The sequence below is a fragment of the Nyctibius grandis genome, chromosome 5 (assembly GCF_013368605.1).
Source record: "Nyctibius grandis isolate bNycGra1 chromosome 5, bNycGra1.pri, whole genome shotgun sequence".
Taxonomy (NCBI): Eukaryota; Metazoa; Chordata; class Aves; order Nyctibiiformes; family Nyctibiidae; genus Nyctibius; species Nyctibius grandis.
Window position 1 is genome coordinate 77,160,932 of NC_090662.1, and position 15,904 is coordinate 77,176,835.

A 15,904-nucleotide genomic window follows, 5' to 3' on the forward strand; every position below is an offset into this window, starting at 1 on the left:
GAAGATGACTATTTTCCTATAGTTTTCCTATAAACTATAGGAAGAAACTAGAGGGAGAAACATTGTAATACTACACATTTTCACACATTTACAAGCTGTATTTGCAGTCCTGAGGTTATATAGTCAAACTGAGCTCTGGGCAATATCCCTAGCAAATTGTTATTAATTAAAAAAAAAAAAACAATCAGTTTCAGGAGAAGGAATAACTCTCCCTGAATTAATTTAAAATTCGTCAAATGAGTTTTGACATGGGAAAAAGAAGAAAACATTTTGAGAGGTCAAACTTTTTTTTCAACAAAGTTAAACATTAGCAATTTTATTCAAGTTGATGTTATCATTTCAAATTTGTTCTACTATATAAAAGGGATAAATAAACCTAAATGAAATTTTAAAAATGAAACTCCAAAATGAAACTTTTAATTTCAGCCCACCCTGAAACAGTTCTCCCATTTTCATTTTCTTTAGTTTAGGCACTGAATGAAAAAAAACCAATTATTTTCACATCCCTCGTTAAATTACCAAAAGTTCTCATAGAAAAAGATCTTTCCATCTAAGACCACAATGAAATTCTTAGGCTTCAGAAATATATAAAATACCATTATAATGTTAATGAGCAATCATATTGTATACAATGCCTGAAACTGAAGTACTTCTTTTGGTTTGTGTTTCTGATGGTTTTGAAAGCATTGTTGAGAAGACAAAATAAGAAGTAAATCTTTTATCCAGACTCTAAATTTCAAGTCAGGCTGGAGACAGAATCTACAGTAAAAGAAATATATTTTTTAAGAAAGTTTTATTTTCATTCATAACAGAATAAAGTTATTCATTAAATGCTTGTAGATGAAAGCTTGATTAGTGAATATGTTTATCTTCCAATGAAATGCAGTTCTGCAAAATATTTTACTTCACAGTAAACGCACAGCAGCAGCAATTTTCGTTACTTTATGCTCGATGTACATGAAAATGCCACATGATATACAGGGCTTGATTCCATTCTCACTCGTCAGCTTCGCACTGGTGTTGGTTTAGTGGTGCGATTCCTCTTGATACTGTCTGAATTCCCAGTCTAAGTGAGAGGAGAATCAAACATGCAGGGTGTTTTTTGTTCAGGACAACGAATAACAATGATCTTTCCTGGTTCTAGCAGCTTTACTTCATTCTGATGCATATGTTGTGGCCTCTCTGCTCATTAGCACATGCATTAAACTCCTGCTAAGCAAAACACAATATATCTGTAGATGAAAGTGCTCAGTGATTTTCATTCCTTCTGTTCCCACAGCTCTGTGCCCTTAACAGCAGCCCTGCATGCTCTACAGAGACAGCACCAAGTGGCAGTGTATGTCAGGAAGGCACAATGACTCCTTGAGACTCCACATGTTTACAAACCATCCTCTGGCAGCTACAAGCCGTGAGACCATGCGTTGTGTGCACTTCACCATGGTTGATCAGATCTGCCAAAAGATAGATACTAGAGCAGGAGTGTCCCTTCTTTTCCCCATGCCCCACAGTGTGTCTGCAGGAAGAGGGACTGTTGCAGTCCTACTGCAGAGACTGCACAAGAGAGGAGAATACCTGCATGCCTACCCAGTTCACATGCATCACCACAAGGACCAGCTACAGCCACAATATAGCCCTTATCTTGCACTGATAAAGTCTGGAAATGCTGCAGCTCAGGTAGAGTATAAAATGTAACAGGGACCCTTGCATATGGAGTTTCTAAGGAAGTAAAAGCAGCCTCCTTCTTGTTTGTTGTCTCTTCCTTGACTGTCTCTCCCTTGCTCCAGGTTCAGAATCACATCACACAGTAAGCAGGTATTGCAGAGTTAAGCATAGTATGTTACCCTTCCCTAAGGAGTCACACTTCTGTGTGCTTTGAGCTAAACGAGGCAAAGCTGCCTTTCTGACTTCGGTTAAACTGAGAGAAGCTGGCTGCCCGGATCCTTTCGCCTTTGGTCCCATTTTTGTCCTTCTCCTTGTCACGTGAGATAAAGCTTTCAATCAGCTTCAGTTTTTCATGCTCTTCCTTGAGGAAGAAGTCAACAAGCACGGTCTTCTCCTTTTTCATCTGTTCACTGATGTCCTTGGGGATGTCAGGAATCATCCAGTCAACCAGAACACTGAGGAACATCACCAAGTTCTGCAAACACAGCAACAGATGAGAAGCAAGTACGAAAAATCCAAAATACTCACACTAGAGCAAAACCAAACCTTTGCTATAGCTATGAGGTAGGTATCAAACATATTTTGCTGATGGCTTGTAGTATTAAACAGTTGATTAAGGCCTTAGTTCAAGAAACAGCTCATATTTGTGTACAACTCCCCCTCAGTGGAGCAGCTGAATTAAACACATGCTTCAGTTAGGTTTGAAACAGGAAAGGACTTGGATTCATCAAATGATTCATGGCCTAAGTAGCTAAAACAGCCTTATTCTTCACAGGCATCCAAAGGTGCTCAGTTGTCAACATCAAATTAATTGAGACTGTGTTCCAAATCCATTACTATAAGGGCAACATCAGTGAAAGCATCCTCTAACACAATCATACCCATGTGTTCCCAATGTGGCCTGAGCAGACAGCAGACAACTTTCATGGTCATTCTGTCCTCAAATCCTTCTGTTGGCTGACAAGTAGGATTTTTTTACACTACCACAGTGTGCGAGCCACAACCCTGAACCTCAAGTGTCAAGGTCATTACAGGTGATGCTCATAACACAGAGGCAGGAAGCAGACTCGGCAAAACGTTTTGCTTGCTTGTGAAATTTATGCTTTGGGGTTTATATTATTGTGATAATGCTTTGAAAACTGCTGTGTTGTGCAATGCCTCAAAAAGTGTGAGGACTTTTGCTGACAAGGCTACTAGCATGAACCCTCTGTCCCCATCTGAGACAATGGAGCTAATTAACCAGGGAATGTACTCTGGCAGAACAATAGGCAGGTTATTTGAAGCCCAGCATAAGCAGTTGGTTTCAAATGTTTTCTAGCCAGTGGTGGAAAATTACTGAAGAAGGAGTAAAGAAGCAGAAGATGGCAATATAAACCAAGCAAGACTCACAGTCACGCTTAGGAATATTTGGCAGGTGAGGAGAAAAGATAGGCACGTTCCAGTATGAGGGGTGGGCCCAATTTGACTGTGGAGGGACACCAGATGATGGAGGAGAGCAGAAGACTTCCACTATTTGGAAGGCAAGCTGTCATAGCAAATCCATTGTCAATCAAATCTCCACACTGGGGAGAATTTACTCCATTTATTTGTAGAAAGTAGCAGAAGACCTTGGAAGATCTATTACTTCTGTATATTTCTTGCTTTGGGTAAAGAACAGCACTTCGCAAGCCAACATAGCATTTATGTGCTTTTTACAAGTGGTGCCCCTGAGAGTATAAAAGCTGACAGAGTCCATTTAACTGGACCTGGTTTATTCAAGAGCCTGGGTTATTTTGGGGATCACTGACAGTGCCAGGGGCTAATGCAGGCTGTGGGGTTTCCCTTCCATGAAGTGAGAGGAAACCTCTGCTGAGGAAGTGTGCCACAGTGCTCCAAAGGGAGAACCTGTGCTACAGCCCACTGACACCTCAGCAGGCTGAATGCAAGCACGTCAGGCTGGGTATTTGCAAACAGAAAAACTCTATTGGACATAGGCTTCTTTGCACATTCATTTCAATCCATTTATTATGATATTTCTGTGACTGAAATTGCAGCAACTCAACAGACTTACCTGAAATAGAATAACAAAAGCCAAGCGAGCAGATAAGACTGCCCAGTACTGTTTAGAAAACTCATACTGATTTTGGGACCAAGGTGGTTCTCGGTAGTCTTTGAACCTGTCAATGAAGGCAGCTCAGTTATCACTCAATTCCAGCAATCTCCTCATGCACTAATTTCTTCGATTAACACAAGTTTCCAATCATGAAATCTAAGGAATCGAATCCTCCAGATGTTTCTACTTCAACCCTTGTTATGAAATACAACTCCAGAATTAGATCTGGACTATCTCCACTGAATTTAGCAAGCTTAGTCTGGTTTTCACAGTGGTAACCAAAATCAGCACACTGTTCTGATGTTGGAAATTTCCAGATTTTCCAGCATTTACAAATGTGCTCTTTTTTTGTTAATGTTAAATTGATCTCAGTGTACAGGGAATAAAGTGTTGAAATTAAAGCATAGAGAAAGTCCAAGGCATTGGCAGACCAAAGAAGACAAGCCTGCATTCATCTCACCTAAACGTTGATAAATTTAGGGAATAATTAAGCCCATGTAAAATCTGATTTACACTCTGGTGGTTCCTGTCTTTGCATTAACAACAGGTGGAGCTACGGGAAAGGCACTTCCTAAATCAACTGTCTAGCCTTACACAGGATAAAACAGAGCCTTAGTGGTTTGGTGTAAAGATTGATGCTTTTAGTATTATCGTCAATCATTTGGAAGTAAACAACAGGCTAATAAAAGTCACAGATGCTCCTAAATTGGAAAGTTTTGCAAATAGCAGGAAACACAGAAAGCAATAAGAAATACAGACAGGAAACACAATGAAAATAATCTGGGGAAATGGAAAATAATTAAAAATAAAACAATTGAAGGATCTTTGAAAGGATAGATTTTGAAAGAAAATGCAATGAAAGTAGCCTGGAACTTACAGTGGCCAGCAAGTTAGCACAAGTTTGAAATATGGCAGCAGAACAGTACAACTTCTGGATCTATAAATAAAAGGCACGATAGTGCTGGGGGGTATTAGCCCTTCTCTGCACAGCTCAAGTAAAGCCACACCTGGAATGCTGCATCCAGCCATTCAGCTGTGAGGATTTCAGAAGAAAAAAAAGGGGGGTGGGGTGGGGGAAAGAAAAAGATAGCAACAAATTGAAGGCAGTTCAGCAAAACAATCCAGGGGCTGAGGAGACTGACTCACCAGAAAAGATTAAAGAAGAGCACATGTATTGCTCCACTTTGGTGAGTAACAGCCACAGTTGGACATGATAACCATGCACAAATTGTGCCCTTAGGACTGAAAGGGATAATTTAGTGCTGTTCACAGTGTTTGACTAGGAGTAATGGGATGAAATTAAGAAAGGGAAAATCTGTTTTGAATACCACAAAACCCTTCCTGACAGTAAGATTCATTAGACTGTGGAAAAGCCTCCATCAGGGGAAAATGGAGAAGGTTCATATATAAAATCTGTCGGTTTCAGTTTGCAGGTGCGCTTACCAAAATTACCTTCAGGTTCTATCCACATGGTTTTGCATGTTAAATCATACATTTACAATCCATACACCCCGTACAGCCCGCCCTCTCCCTCCCCCTTCCACCTTAAGAAATTCAGTCTGAAATGCTGGATGTAATTCTGTGCTGCACCTTCCGGAGAGAAAGTACACAAGGTACAACCCATGATGGGGAGAGGGAGGAGGGAGAGGAGGAGAAAACTACTTTAAATTGGGGGCTGTGTTAATTTATGGAAGCACTACCTGGGCTGTGTTAGACCCCAGGTTATTTGTTTTGTTCAGTGGTGTGTGCACAGCAGCTGGGCTCTCCATCCTGTTTTACACAGGATTGCTGTTTGGTCCTATGCAGTGCCTGCACTGTGAGATTCCCACTCTAGTATCTTTCTGTACTACAGGGACTTCTGTGTGCTGCTCAAATCTGTGTACGAACGCTGCAGTGAGGGCCAGAGTCAGTTCCATTGAATTTAATCTGCTTGAACATCAAAGCCAAGGAAAACCACTGGCTTTGTTGTGGATTTTGCCTAGCACTATAAATCAATCCCAGTCTTGAAACAGAGCCCAGGTTCACCTGGAAGGGTCACCAACTGTGGCAGGTTTTCCATTTAACGTACTCTGAGCTTCACAAACTATGTAAGTGTTGCAGGACATCAGACCCCATGGAAATTTCACCTGGCTCATCTGGAAATCACACTGCTTATGATGCCTGAATCTACATTCAACAGAACACTAGCAAATGATTTATGGTGAAGGGACATGTTGTCAGAGCTAAAGGCAAGGTAGCTGGGCCTCCTCCCCACCTACCTTTTTAATTATTCTATGGCATATGGGACTTCAAAGTGTAATAATCCAGGTCTTTTCTAACCACTATATTCTACAGGTAGTTTCTTTTTTTTAAAAAAAGGCCATATTTTCCCTCACCTCTTCAATCCTTCATTCTTAAAATACTCGATTTAGCAGCAAACAACCTGTGCTGCAAAGACTTGTGTTTCAAAAATAGCAAACAACCCTAATTCCACTGAGAAAGGAAAAGAATATGAAGTAGTCAATGTGGTTTAAGAATAGAGCACAGAAAAGTTCTGAAAGAAAAAAGAAAAATGCACACTGAGAGTAGAGAGATGTTGGGAATTGTGGATGGATGGAGACGACCAGGCAAGACTTAGACAAAACTGAACTGCAGCCAGAGCTAAGAGAAATGTGCAAGTATATTTAACAAGTATATTGCATGGGGAAAAAGAAAGACTGGTAGAAAAAAATCAAAATGTGTATGTAGGTGGAACTGCAAATCAGTCTAAATCAGCTGATCTGCTTTATCTCCTTTTTCAGCTGGTCTTTGACAGGAAATTGAAGAAAACATGGCTGAATCACAAGGAAGTAGTGCTTCAGCAATGCAGGAGTATATAAGAGTTGTTCAGGGAAAAACGTTTGAATTTACTACTGATCACTGGGAGTAGACAAGATGAATCCCAGGTCATTAATTAAATTAATTAATTCAAAGATGCTTTAACAATCTGCTGAATATTGGAGCAGACTTGTGTTAAAAGTTCCTTTAATGACTCCCAATCTGCTGCTTTCTTCTTTTCAGTGTGATCAGCATGCTTTCATGTACTCCATTATCATACTAGATTATAAAGATTAAAAGGTCTAAACCAATAAAAATGTCACATAACTTAGCAGGGTTTGCTTTTAATTTGCCTTCAGCTACACAAATGTCGTTTTGCTCTGAAAAAAATCATTACAGATAATGCTATGTGTCAGAATGGCATTACAGCATTGTTTATTTGGAAGCAGTGTCAAAAAGTTCACAGCATTGTTGAAAATGCTGCTCAAAATATTCAAAGAATGTATTCTGGATGCTCGGTGGGAGAGTTGTTTCTGGCTTGTTATGGTTATTTTTAAGATACCTTAATCTCTGGCAATGCCCGTAAGGAGCAAAATTCAAGCTTATTGTAACTACATTTATCTTCAGAGGTCACAGAAATCTAAGAATAAGAGAGGTCAGCTTGTTCCCAACATATTTGCCAGAAACAGAAAATAGATTTTTATTTCCAGTGTTTGTTGCTTGTCTCTTGGGACACAAGCTAGATGCCCCATATTTTATCACAGTGATAGTTCTGTCCAAAGCTGAGGTTTTGATAAGGTTCAAATGAGATGGGCGATAATGAGAAACAGTGAATGTGGACGCTGACATCTTTTCCTAATTGTTTCCTGGTAATGGAACAGAAATGGTCTCATAGTTGTTTTTCATTCAGACTTGTACATGGTCAAACATTTAATATATGCTTCTTTTTTGCAACAATGTTTTTTTTTTTCTCAGTGGGATAGACTTGATATTATCAGGCAGGGAGCACTTTTATACCTAGTGTGGATTATTCCCTTCTCCCTCTATTTTGGCTGTTGAATCCACACTAATCTGAGGAGTGCCTTTCATCACTATTGTTAATGCACACATTTCCAAATACACTCATACACCATAAATAGAGGCCAGTGACTGAGACCAGGTAAACAGTAGCTAAGTGAAAGGAGCAAGTCACGGTGAAGTGGGAGATCCATATGGATTGAGATGCATGTTGAAGGAAAATACAGGCTAATTTGGAGATACAAATTAAACTGAGAGCAGAAAAGCATTTCACAGACTTACAAGTCTATCAGAAAGGACAGAGATGCTGTATACTCTCACACATAACATTATACTAAGAAATAACTCCTAGACACATACTGAAATGGGGAATAGCAGAGCTAACAGGGAACAACATTTTGAGAAAAAAGAGGACAGCCCCGAGATTTAAGGTGCTTTGCACTGTCTGCCACAAGCAAAACAGAAGATAGAGAACAGCATACAGCTTTAAGCACCAGAGACCATTTTCACCTTTTTGCCTGCTCTCAGCTCTCATCTGACTGCCTCCTGAGATGCAGAACAGATCCCTTTAACAAAGTTCCTGACACAAGGACATGGCTGTACTGAAGTTATATTCTCTCTCTTTACCTGCTCAGAAGTTAGGAGTCCTATCTGTGCATTCACCTAGCATCTGTCGTAGTCAAGATAAGAAGGTAGGTACGTCCCAAAGGCAATCCCAAGAGCAGTTCCTGAGTTAGAGGGCCAGAATTCTCTTTGCATTTGCTCTGCTTCCAGTGAAGGTACCAAGATAAATAATTTTTATGGCTTATAGTTGGGTGAGATAAATACCCTGCTCAAAATAAGTGGGATCCTAAGTATGGTTAAACTTTGCTTGCACAGGAGCAGGAGATAAACTTGCATAGACTACACTGAATAATGCCAACTTTAAGACTTCTTTCTTGAAAATTATTACATTACTGTACTTAATATATTCTCTAAGATGGGTATGGATTTGTAGGCCTCATTGAAGGACTTCCATCTACCCCTTCTCAAGCTATTTTAGCAAAACTTCTTATTCCCTTAGAAAATCAGAAAGGAAAAAAAAATTCATGGGAGATAGGTATATAGTCTACATTTAAAAATGTGCAGTCATTTAGAAGCAAGGAGAGGTTTTTGGCTACTTAGAAACCTAACTAGAATATGATCCCTTAAATAATCAGTGAAAAGAAGTGAACTATTTTGAAGGGCAATTTACAGCAGCTAAGTTAGAAGCATAATTACAAAGTTAATTTCTCTCTTTGCTTTTAAGTGGCTGCTTGTTTCTAAATTAATTTATTTTTAGAAGGGTAAAATCAGAAAATATTTAAAATTAATTTGATTTTGTGGGGTTTTTATTTTTTTAAATCAAAATATTTGATTTATTTGGAATATTTCCTCTCCCCAACTTTAACATGAAGACAAACATTTTGGTAGGACAAAAATGTGCATCCTAACTAGCTTTAGTTACAAGCCTTCTGTGTCACACCAAGAGGTGCTCTTGCAGATTTATAGAAGAGACAGAGTCATAAATCAATGGAATCCTACAAAAATTTCGAGCTGCCTTAGCTATCTGTATCTACTCTGTAAATACATTTTCTTCAAGAAACTCTGAATGTCAGATATGCAGAAATGCACGGATCATTGGAACTAATAATGAAGAAATCTATCTGTATTTTGAATACAGATTTATCAAGGACAATGAATTCAAGTGAATGGGAGGAAAGAATACTTCTGAAGCTCTAACCAGAAAACGCTACTTGATAGCCACTATATCTACAATACTAACAGTATTCTCTGTCAATATCTGAATATTCAATAAACCAGCATTGCAAGAAATGGCCAATCTGATGCTAGATGTTATGTGAATGTCACCTGTAAGATTTGTCTTATAATTCTGCTCTCCTCAGTAACTGATTTTGTGCCCTTGCTTTGACAGTGATGCTGAGAGAATACGGTGATTTCAAGAATCCCACCTTTGGCACCTTAGCCAAAATTTAGCTCAGAGTAAAACTGCACAATGAAAGCAGGAGACTGAAAACCTGAGTTTGAGAAAGGAGGTTGGGAGAGGGGAAACTAGTTTTAGAACCAGGGCACGTTCAGATGTTAACTATCAGGAGTATCAGATTCAAAAACCTTGACACACATCAGAAAAAGACAGCAAACATATGCAAATACATTACGCATCAAAACAAGGGAGGCCGATTAAAGACCTCCGTGTAGTAAAAAACATACAAATGAAGGCTCTCCTTCCAAAGAAAATGGAAAAGCAAGTTTTGTGATGATTTCTTGCCATTGCAGAGGCTATGCACAGTGTGATTTCAAGGGAGTCCAAAAGGTAGGTGAGGTAGGCTCTTGAATATAGCCCTGACCTGAGGAGCTCTGTTTTGCAGAGCCTTGGGTTGTATTGCCTTAAAAGAGCTCCTTGAAATTCTGCATAATTTTATAAAAAAGCAAGGTTACTTTGAGAGCCCTGGAACCACGTTAGTGATTTCTCATGCAAACTGGAACTATTCCATAGGTATGTGCACTATGGGAGTAGTGGACTAGACATTTTGGACACATTTTAAAGGAAGTTGAGCCTTGTTTCCTGTGTCTGAAAAGATGAATCTGAAATAAAAGACATGTAGATGGGGAATGGTGCAGGTTTTAAAGATGGGCAGAATATAATGAAAACTCAGATCTCATCAAGTAAACACTGAACTTAATAAAGAGAAAGAAATCCTGGTACTAATTAGTGGGTGTCCATTTCAAAACTCATTGTTTTTAAAATTATGTCTTTCAATAATGAAAGGGTTTTTTTTATTTGAGTAAGTCTGCCTAAATTGTTTATTTTGCCTTTTAATGCAGTGGAAAAACCCATCTAAGAACCTTCTGACACAGTGAGAATACTCTAAAAGCTGTACTCTTAAAACCACCTTTTTAAAGGCACAAATATTATCAGCTCCCAGGTGGAAAACTTTTGTCTGACAAAAGACCCAAAGTAATTACTTTTACTATGCAAGCTGTCATTAGAATTGACTGCAACTTTACCTGCAGAATAAAACATCCTGTGCAAACGGGGAGTTTTCTGGCTGTGTTCCAGCCTTGAGATGACTGACATTGAAGTATGAGAGCGTGTGATTGATGAAGCCATGCATGGTTCCATTTTGACTGTATGCATATTGATACATAAGACGTGGAATGAAATCAGATGTGACAGCAATTACAAAAGCCTGAGAGACAAAAAAAAAAAACAAACCAAAAAACAGCGTCATGACTCTATGTCTAACATGTTTCACATTAAGTTAATTCAGGTGATAATTTTCACGTTCAAGTAAATTTAGAGTGGTGATGAAGTGAGAGTTAAATGGCCAAACTTGGTACAGAACGTATACATATATAAATGCATAGTAACCTGCTCTGTCTCTCCACGGGAAGGTTGTAGTTAGGGAAGTAGAATATTTCTTAGAGCATAGAGTAGCAAAAGCAATTAATGTACTGTACATTTCTCCAACTCTTTCCATCCCTGGAGCCATTAGGAGGTTTATCACCAGTTTTAAAAAACTACAAGACATAATAGCTAGCTGGTATAATTTGGAGTATAATTTGGTGCAGTTACACAGTGTTATCTGAGACAGATAAACCAACTGAGTGTAAGGTAGTCATCCTCCATTTTCCCCTCTGCATCAGGATTTACACATCTGACATCAGCGGATCTCATGCTGTTATAAAACTGGTATAATTGTGAAGTGAATCAGACACAGAAGTAACTAGATCATATAAAAAAAATCATTAGATTAATTTAAAGCTACGTTTTGCTAAATAGTTCTTCTGCATCAATATTATTCAGATGGAGAAGCAGAACTGAGCATTCAGTATTTTTTAAAATTGGGTATGCACATATTTACATTTCTGTCAAGAAAAAGTATCTAACTGATATTTTAATGGAACCACCAGACAATAAAAATATTCAGAGTTTGTTTGACACCGAAAATAATCATGGATCATAAATCTGCGAAGTGTATTCAGATAAAACTGAGAGGCTGCAGAGTTTTGCTCATCCATCACAGATCAATCCTGGAAACCTGAAATCTATGCCTGGCAGCAAAATTATGGGTATGTGCAGGGCTGCACAGATTTCCTACCTTAAATCCTGGAAATGACCAAGCCATAAGTGAACAATGCTTCACCCAAGTCAAACACCACTGCTTCTCTGCAGGCACTATAGTGCTCCCAGTAGTAATGATAGCTTACATACTCCTACAGAGGGCTGTTGTACTGGAAGTTATTGTACTAGATAAATTGCATAAAACCTCTGCACAAGTTTCCCCTTCAGTAGTGACAATCATCTGCCCTTCTAAAGTGCTTTGATATCTTTGGTATTTTACAGCTGTACTCGATGATCTTAAAGGTATTTTCCAACCTAAATGATTCTATGATCTGTGGGTCAAAAACCCACTAGATAGTAGTATGATTAAACTCCTAGGGTATGAGTCTTTTTTTTATCTTAAATCATATACAGGAAAATTTTACTTAAGAAATACATGTAGAACAATAAACCTAATATATCTGTCTACCAGACATGCATTATGTTCATGTAATCATTCTTGTTCTATGAAAGAACATATTTTTCTTTTAAGATATTGTAGCTTGGGAAGTGTGTAACCCAACTCAAAAAAAAAAGCTGCTCTTACAAAAATACTCACTCTGTGGGAGAAATTATGTTTAGGGTTATAACCATACCTGTATATATCAGAACAAATGCTAATGCTATCTAGTTAAGGATTTTCTGCTCCTAGAATCTAGGATGTTATATTTACATCCTTTTTATTCATACCAACAGATATACTAGCAGAGTAACAGAAAAAGGTATGGATGTGAATGAGAAGTAGATCTTTAAGAATTATCTGGAGTGTTGCCTGCTTACATCCCCTCATTGGTTGTTCTTACATGATTTAGTCTTCCTGTCCTACATAACACAAGGATAGAAAGAATGAGATGAGTGAATGGTCATCTTAATTGTAACTAAATCATGTTTTATACTTCCACAAGAATGAACTGGATAATTTAGATTTTATTGTATTTTATAACAATTAAGAAAGGTAGACTTCACTTTTAGATTATGTTGGAGGAACAGTATAAGCTCCCAAGATGATGATTAGAAACTGGTGTAACCAAATACTTACATTAATGATAACTGAAAGCTTTCCAATACCACTCAAAATGTTATACCAAATTCCTGTAAGTGAAAAACAGAACTTATTAATGGATTCAGTATCATTTTTCTTCTTCCTTATTGAATTTTTGGTCTTATCTTCACTGTAATGTTTTTTCATTACTTACCTATATCTTTTGCTCTTACTGTATCTGGCCTCCTCAGTTCAGTAACAAACTTTTTTGCATCAAGCCGGACTTCTATGATGTTGTTCAGAAGAGCAAAGAGAGGTGCCAGAGGGAAGGAGGCAACAAAGAGTGTGACAAACCCAAACTGGATAACTGGAAGAGAAATATGCAATGTTTTTTGGTATTTTCTGAAGGGAGCTGGTAAATGCAGCTGACAGCAAAACATTGATGAGCTTTGTGGGTTACAAAACCCATACAACTCCACAATTTCGTCCCAGTAATAAATATCACAAAGCAAGGCTACGAAAGAGAGAAAGGTTTGTCACTATGCTTTATGAAGGTTTCTAATAATGCTTCTAGTCTCTAGCACAAGCACCAGCCAAATTAAATAATAAATTTAATAAAAGACAAAGGGTTTGGGGTGTATTCTTCAGTATTTATACATAATTAACTGATTAAGACTGTGCTGGTTTTCCCTGTCCTTTTGCCTGTAAGAAAATGATACAGAAGTAAGCAAAAGGAGAAAATCTACAAGGTGTCACTGTTTCTTTACAACCTCCTTTGGAAAACTCCATGGCAATCTGTCAAGAGCAGGAACAGAGTAACTATATTTGTGGATGCACAAGTCTGTGGTATCTTATAGCATTTTCATCCCTCCTTATGTCACTGATAACCTCCAAAGTTAGAAATCTTCCTCTCTAAGTCCTAGCAAAGGAGAATGCTGTTGGCACTTTATTTTTCTGGTTTTGCAATTTGGGTGAAGTAGTTTGGGAGAAAGAAAGTCCTAGTCTACCGGTCCTAAAGAACAAGTAGTATTGCAATGAAGCACAGACTTCCTGAGTTCTCCATACCTGCTAGAACAGATACAAAACTCATAAGCCCGGCTTCTTCCACAAGGAAAAAACCCAACAACCAACAAAAACCCTCTCACTTTGAAGTGGATGGCACATTTTGTGCCATCTTGTTCCCAGTACTAGACTACTAGCACCACAGAGTTCAGCTCAGCACCCATAGTATAATGATATAAACAAAAAGACCATATTGCTTTCTGATTGAATTCCGCCTCTTTTCTAGGGCATAGGATGACCTGTCTTCAAGCAAACAAATCATCTTCTAAACAGCTAAGGAACCAATATCACCCCACAAAAGCACAGTGCTGACACAACTGTTTTTCTGACAACTTTCAGTGCTCTAGAGATGTTTGGAACAATGTAGTAGAAAACCAAGTACCTCCAAGCAAGCTTCTTCAGTTTTTGGGTAGGCAGAGTATCCTTAATTCCCCTTTCTTTCAGTGACAATTCAGGATCTACCTCATCTGGAGTAAATTTCATTAGGGCACAATTAGAGCCTGAAAAAGGCTGACTTTTTTTTTTTTTTTTTCTCCAAAGTGCTGAGGAATTAACAAACCACCTAAAGGGCTGTGTCTTCCATGGAAAGCAGCAGGCATCAGTGGTGAATGTTACTCATGAGACTGGATAATTTCCTTGTAAAAACGCTACATTATTTTAAAGTATTACTTTAGGGAAGTGAGAGAGGTTTATTATCCCAGAAAACTAATAAGGAGTAGAAGAGGAAAGGGACTGAAAAGCACGCTGCCCAAATGCAAAGGCGGTAATCCCAGTAAGATTAAACTAATAAATCTAACTTTGGCTTACACTTCAGAATTAAATAAATAGTAGTATAGAAAAAGGGAAAAGGGTTGGTGTGTATGAGGCCCTATTTATTGTGGCTTCTTTTTCGGCAAATCCCTGTATGAGCGCTCTCTCCACTATGGGAGCAATCAGTTGCACTTATGATGAAAATCAGGGGTTTACGTAGCACAACTGTTTGCTTTAAAATCATTTCCTTAGGCACTGTTGTCACAGCCTACAACTAACTGATAAAACAACTTTCTCCAGGATCTTCTCTTGCATACATCTTTTTTTGTGTGTAGATTGCAAGTCTTCTGACTGACATTCCTGCTTTTCTTTTCTCAGTGACAATATATTTGCACAGTAAAGTATTATCTCTGTATCACATACATGGTCTTTTGATTTTCATTCTCATTGTTTTGCTTTGAGATAAAGAGTATATCCTAACACACACTAAGATGGAGCTTTTTCAAAGCATACAAATATCCTATCATTGAAATCATACTTCCCTGAATATTTTATTTCAGAGTCAGGAAAAGGAATTAACAAGGAAATAAAAACAGATGTTAGAGTAATGTCCCCCAAAATGTGAAATGCTTAGAAAAACACATAGCACCAAAATATGCCTTATTTGGTTTTAAGTGAATTTAGCAGGAATAGAGCTGGAAGGATTCTGTTAAAAAAAAAAAAAAAAAAAAAAAAAAAGAGTTATTTGCAATGCTTTAAGTATAAACCACACACATTCGCTTTGATGTTGTTTGTAGGTCCTTTTATTCATTGCCTGGGAAAATGCAGTTTAATTTTTTTTCAAGTCCATGAAAGATTGTTCAAGATATGCAAAGGACTTCTGGACAATTGTGTAAATATGTCTTCATAGAAAAATCTATGCCAGAAGTGTTTGTGTGGCCATCTTGAAATCTCTTCAATCTTCTAGCCTCCTTTTTATGAAAGTGTGAATGATGCAAAAAGCAGGCAAAAAAACCCAAAAGCAAAACCAAGCACACCATAATTTACATGGTCTTGTGTAGTAAACTGACAAACAACTATTCAAAACAAGCAGTCTGTGAACAGCCTCATCAATTTAAAGGTACTTGTTTAGTTTGATCAGTATTTGTAGAAACAAATATGTCAATCTTTAAAGCTGCATGGATTAAAAAGAGAAGAAGCCCTGCCATACAGTTCAGGTCCCAAAAGCAATCTAGTCGCAGCATTCTGGAGTTCCGTGGACACCTGTCCAGTTACAGTGGAAACATTCACAATACTTTTAGGGCACTCACAAAGACTGTTCCATCAAGGACAGATGATGCTGAGACATCTTATTTTTGGCTGGAGGACTTGATGGCAACCCTGGAATACAAAGCTCTTC

General features: G+C 38.1%; 1 protein-coding gene across 2 annotated transcripts in view; it reads right to left on the reverse strand.

Moving 5' to 3' along the window:
* Positions 1 to 864: 864 nt before the first annotated feature.
* ANO2 (anoctamin 2) overlaps positions 865 to 15,904 on the reverse strand; it is a 190,218-nt gene continuing 175,178 nt past the window's right edge. For both annotated transcript variants that reach the window (XM_068400623.1, XM_068400622.1), the window contains 5 exons: positions 12,908 to 13,060; positions 12,751 to 12,803; positions 10,616 to 10,797; positions 3,713 to 3,818; positions 865 to 2,137 (listed from right to left, as the gene is read on the reverse strand). In XM_068400623.1, the coding sequence (XP_068256724.1) occupies positions 1,856 to 2,137; positions 3,713 to 3,818; positions 10,616 to 10,797; positions 12,751 to 12,803; positions 12,908 to 13,060 (776 nt within the window). In that variant the 3' untranslated portion in view covers positions 865 to 1,855. The remainder of the gene's footprint in view (positions 2,138 to 3,712; positions 3,819 to 10,615; positions 10,798 to 12,750; positions 12,804 to 12,907; positions 13,061 to 15,904) is intronic.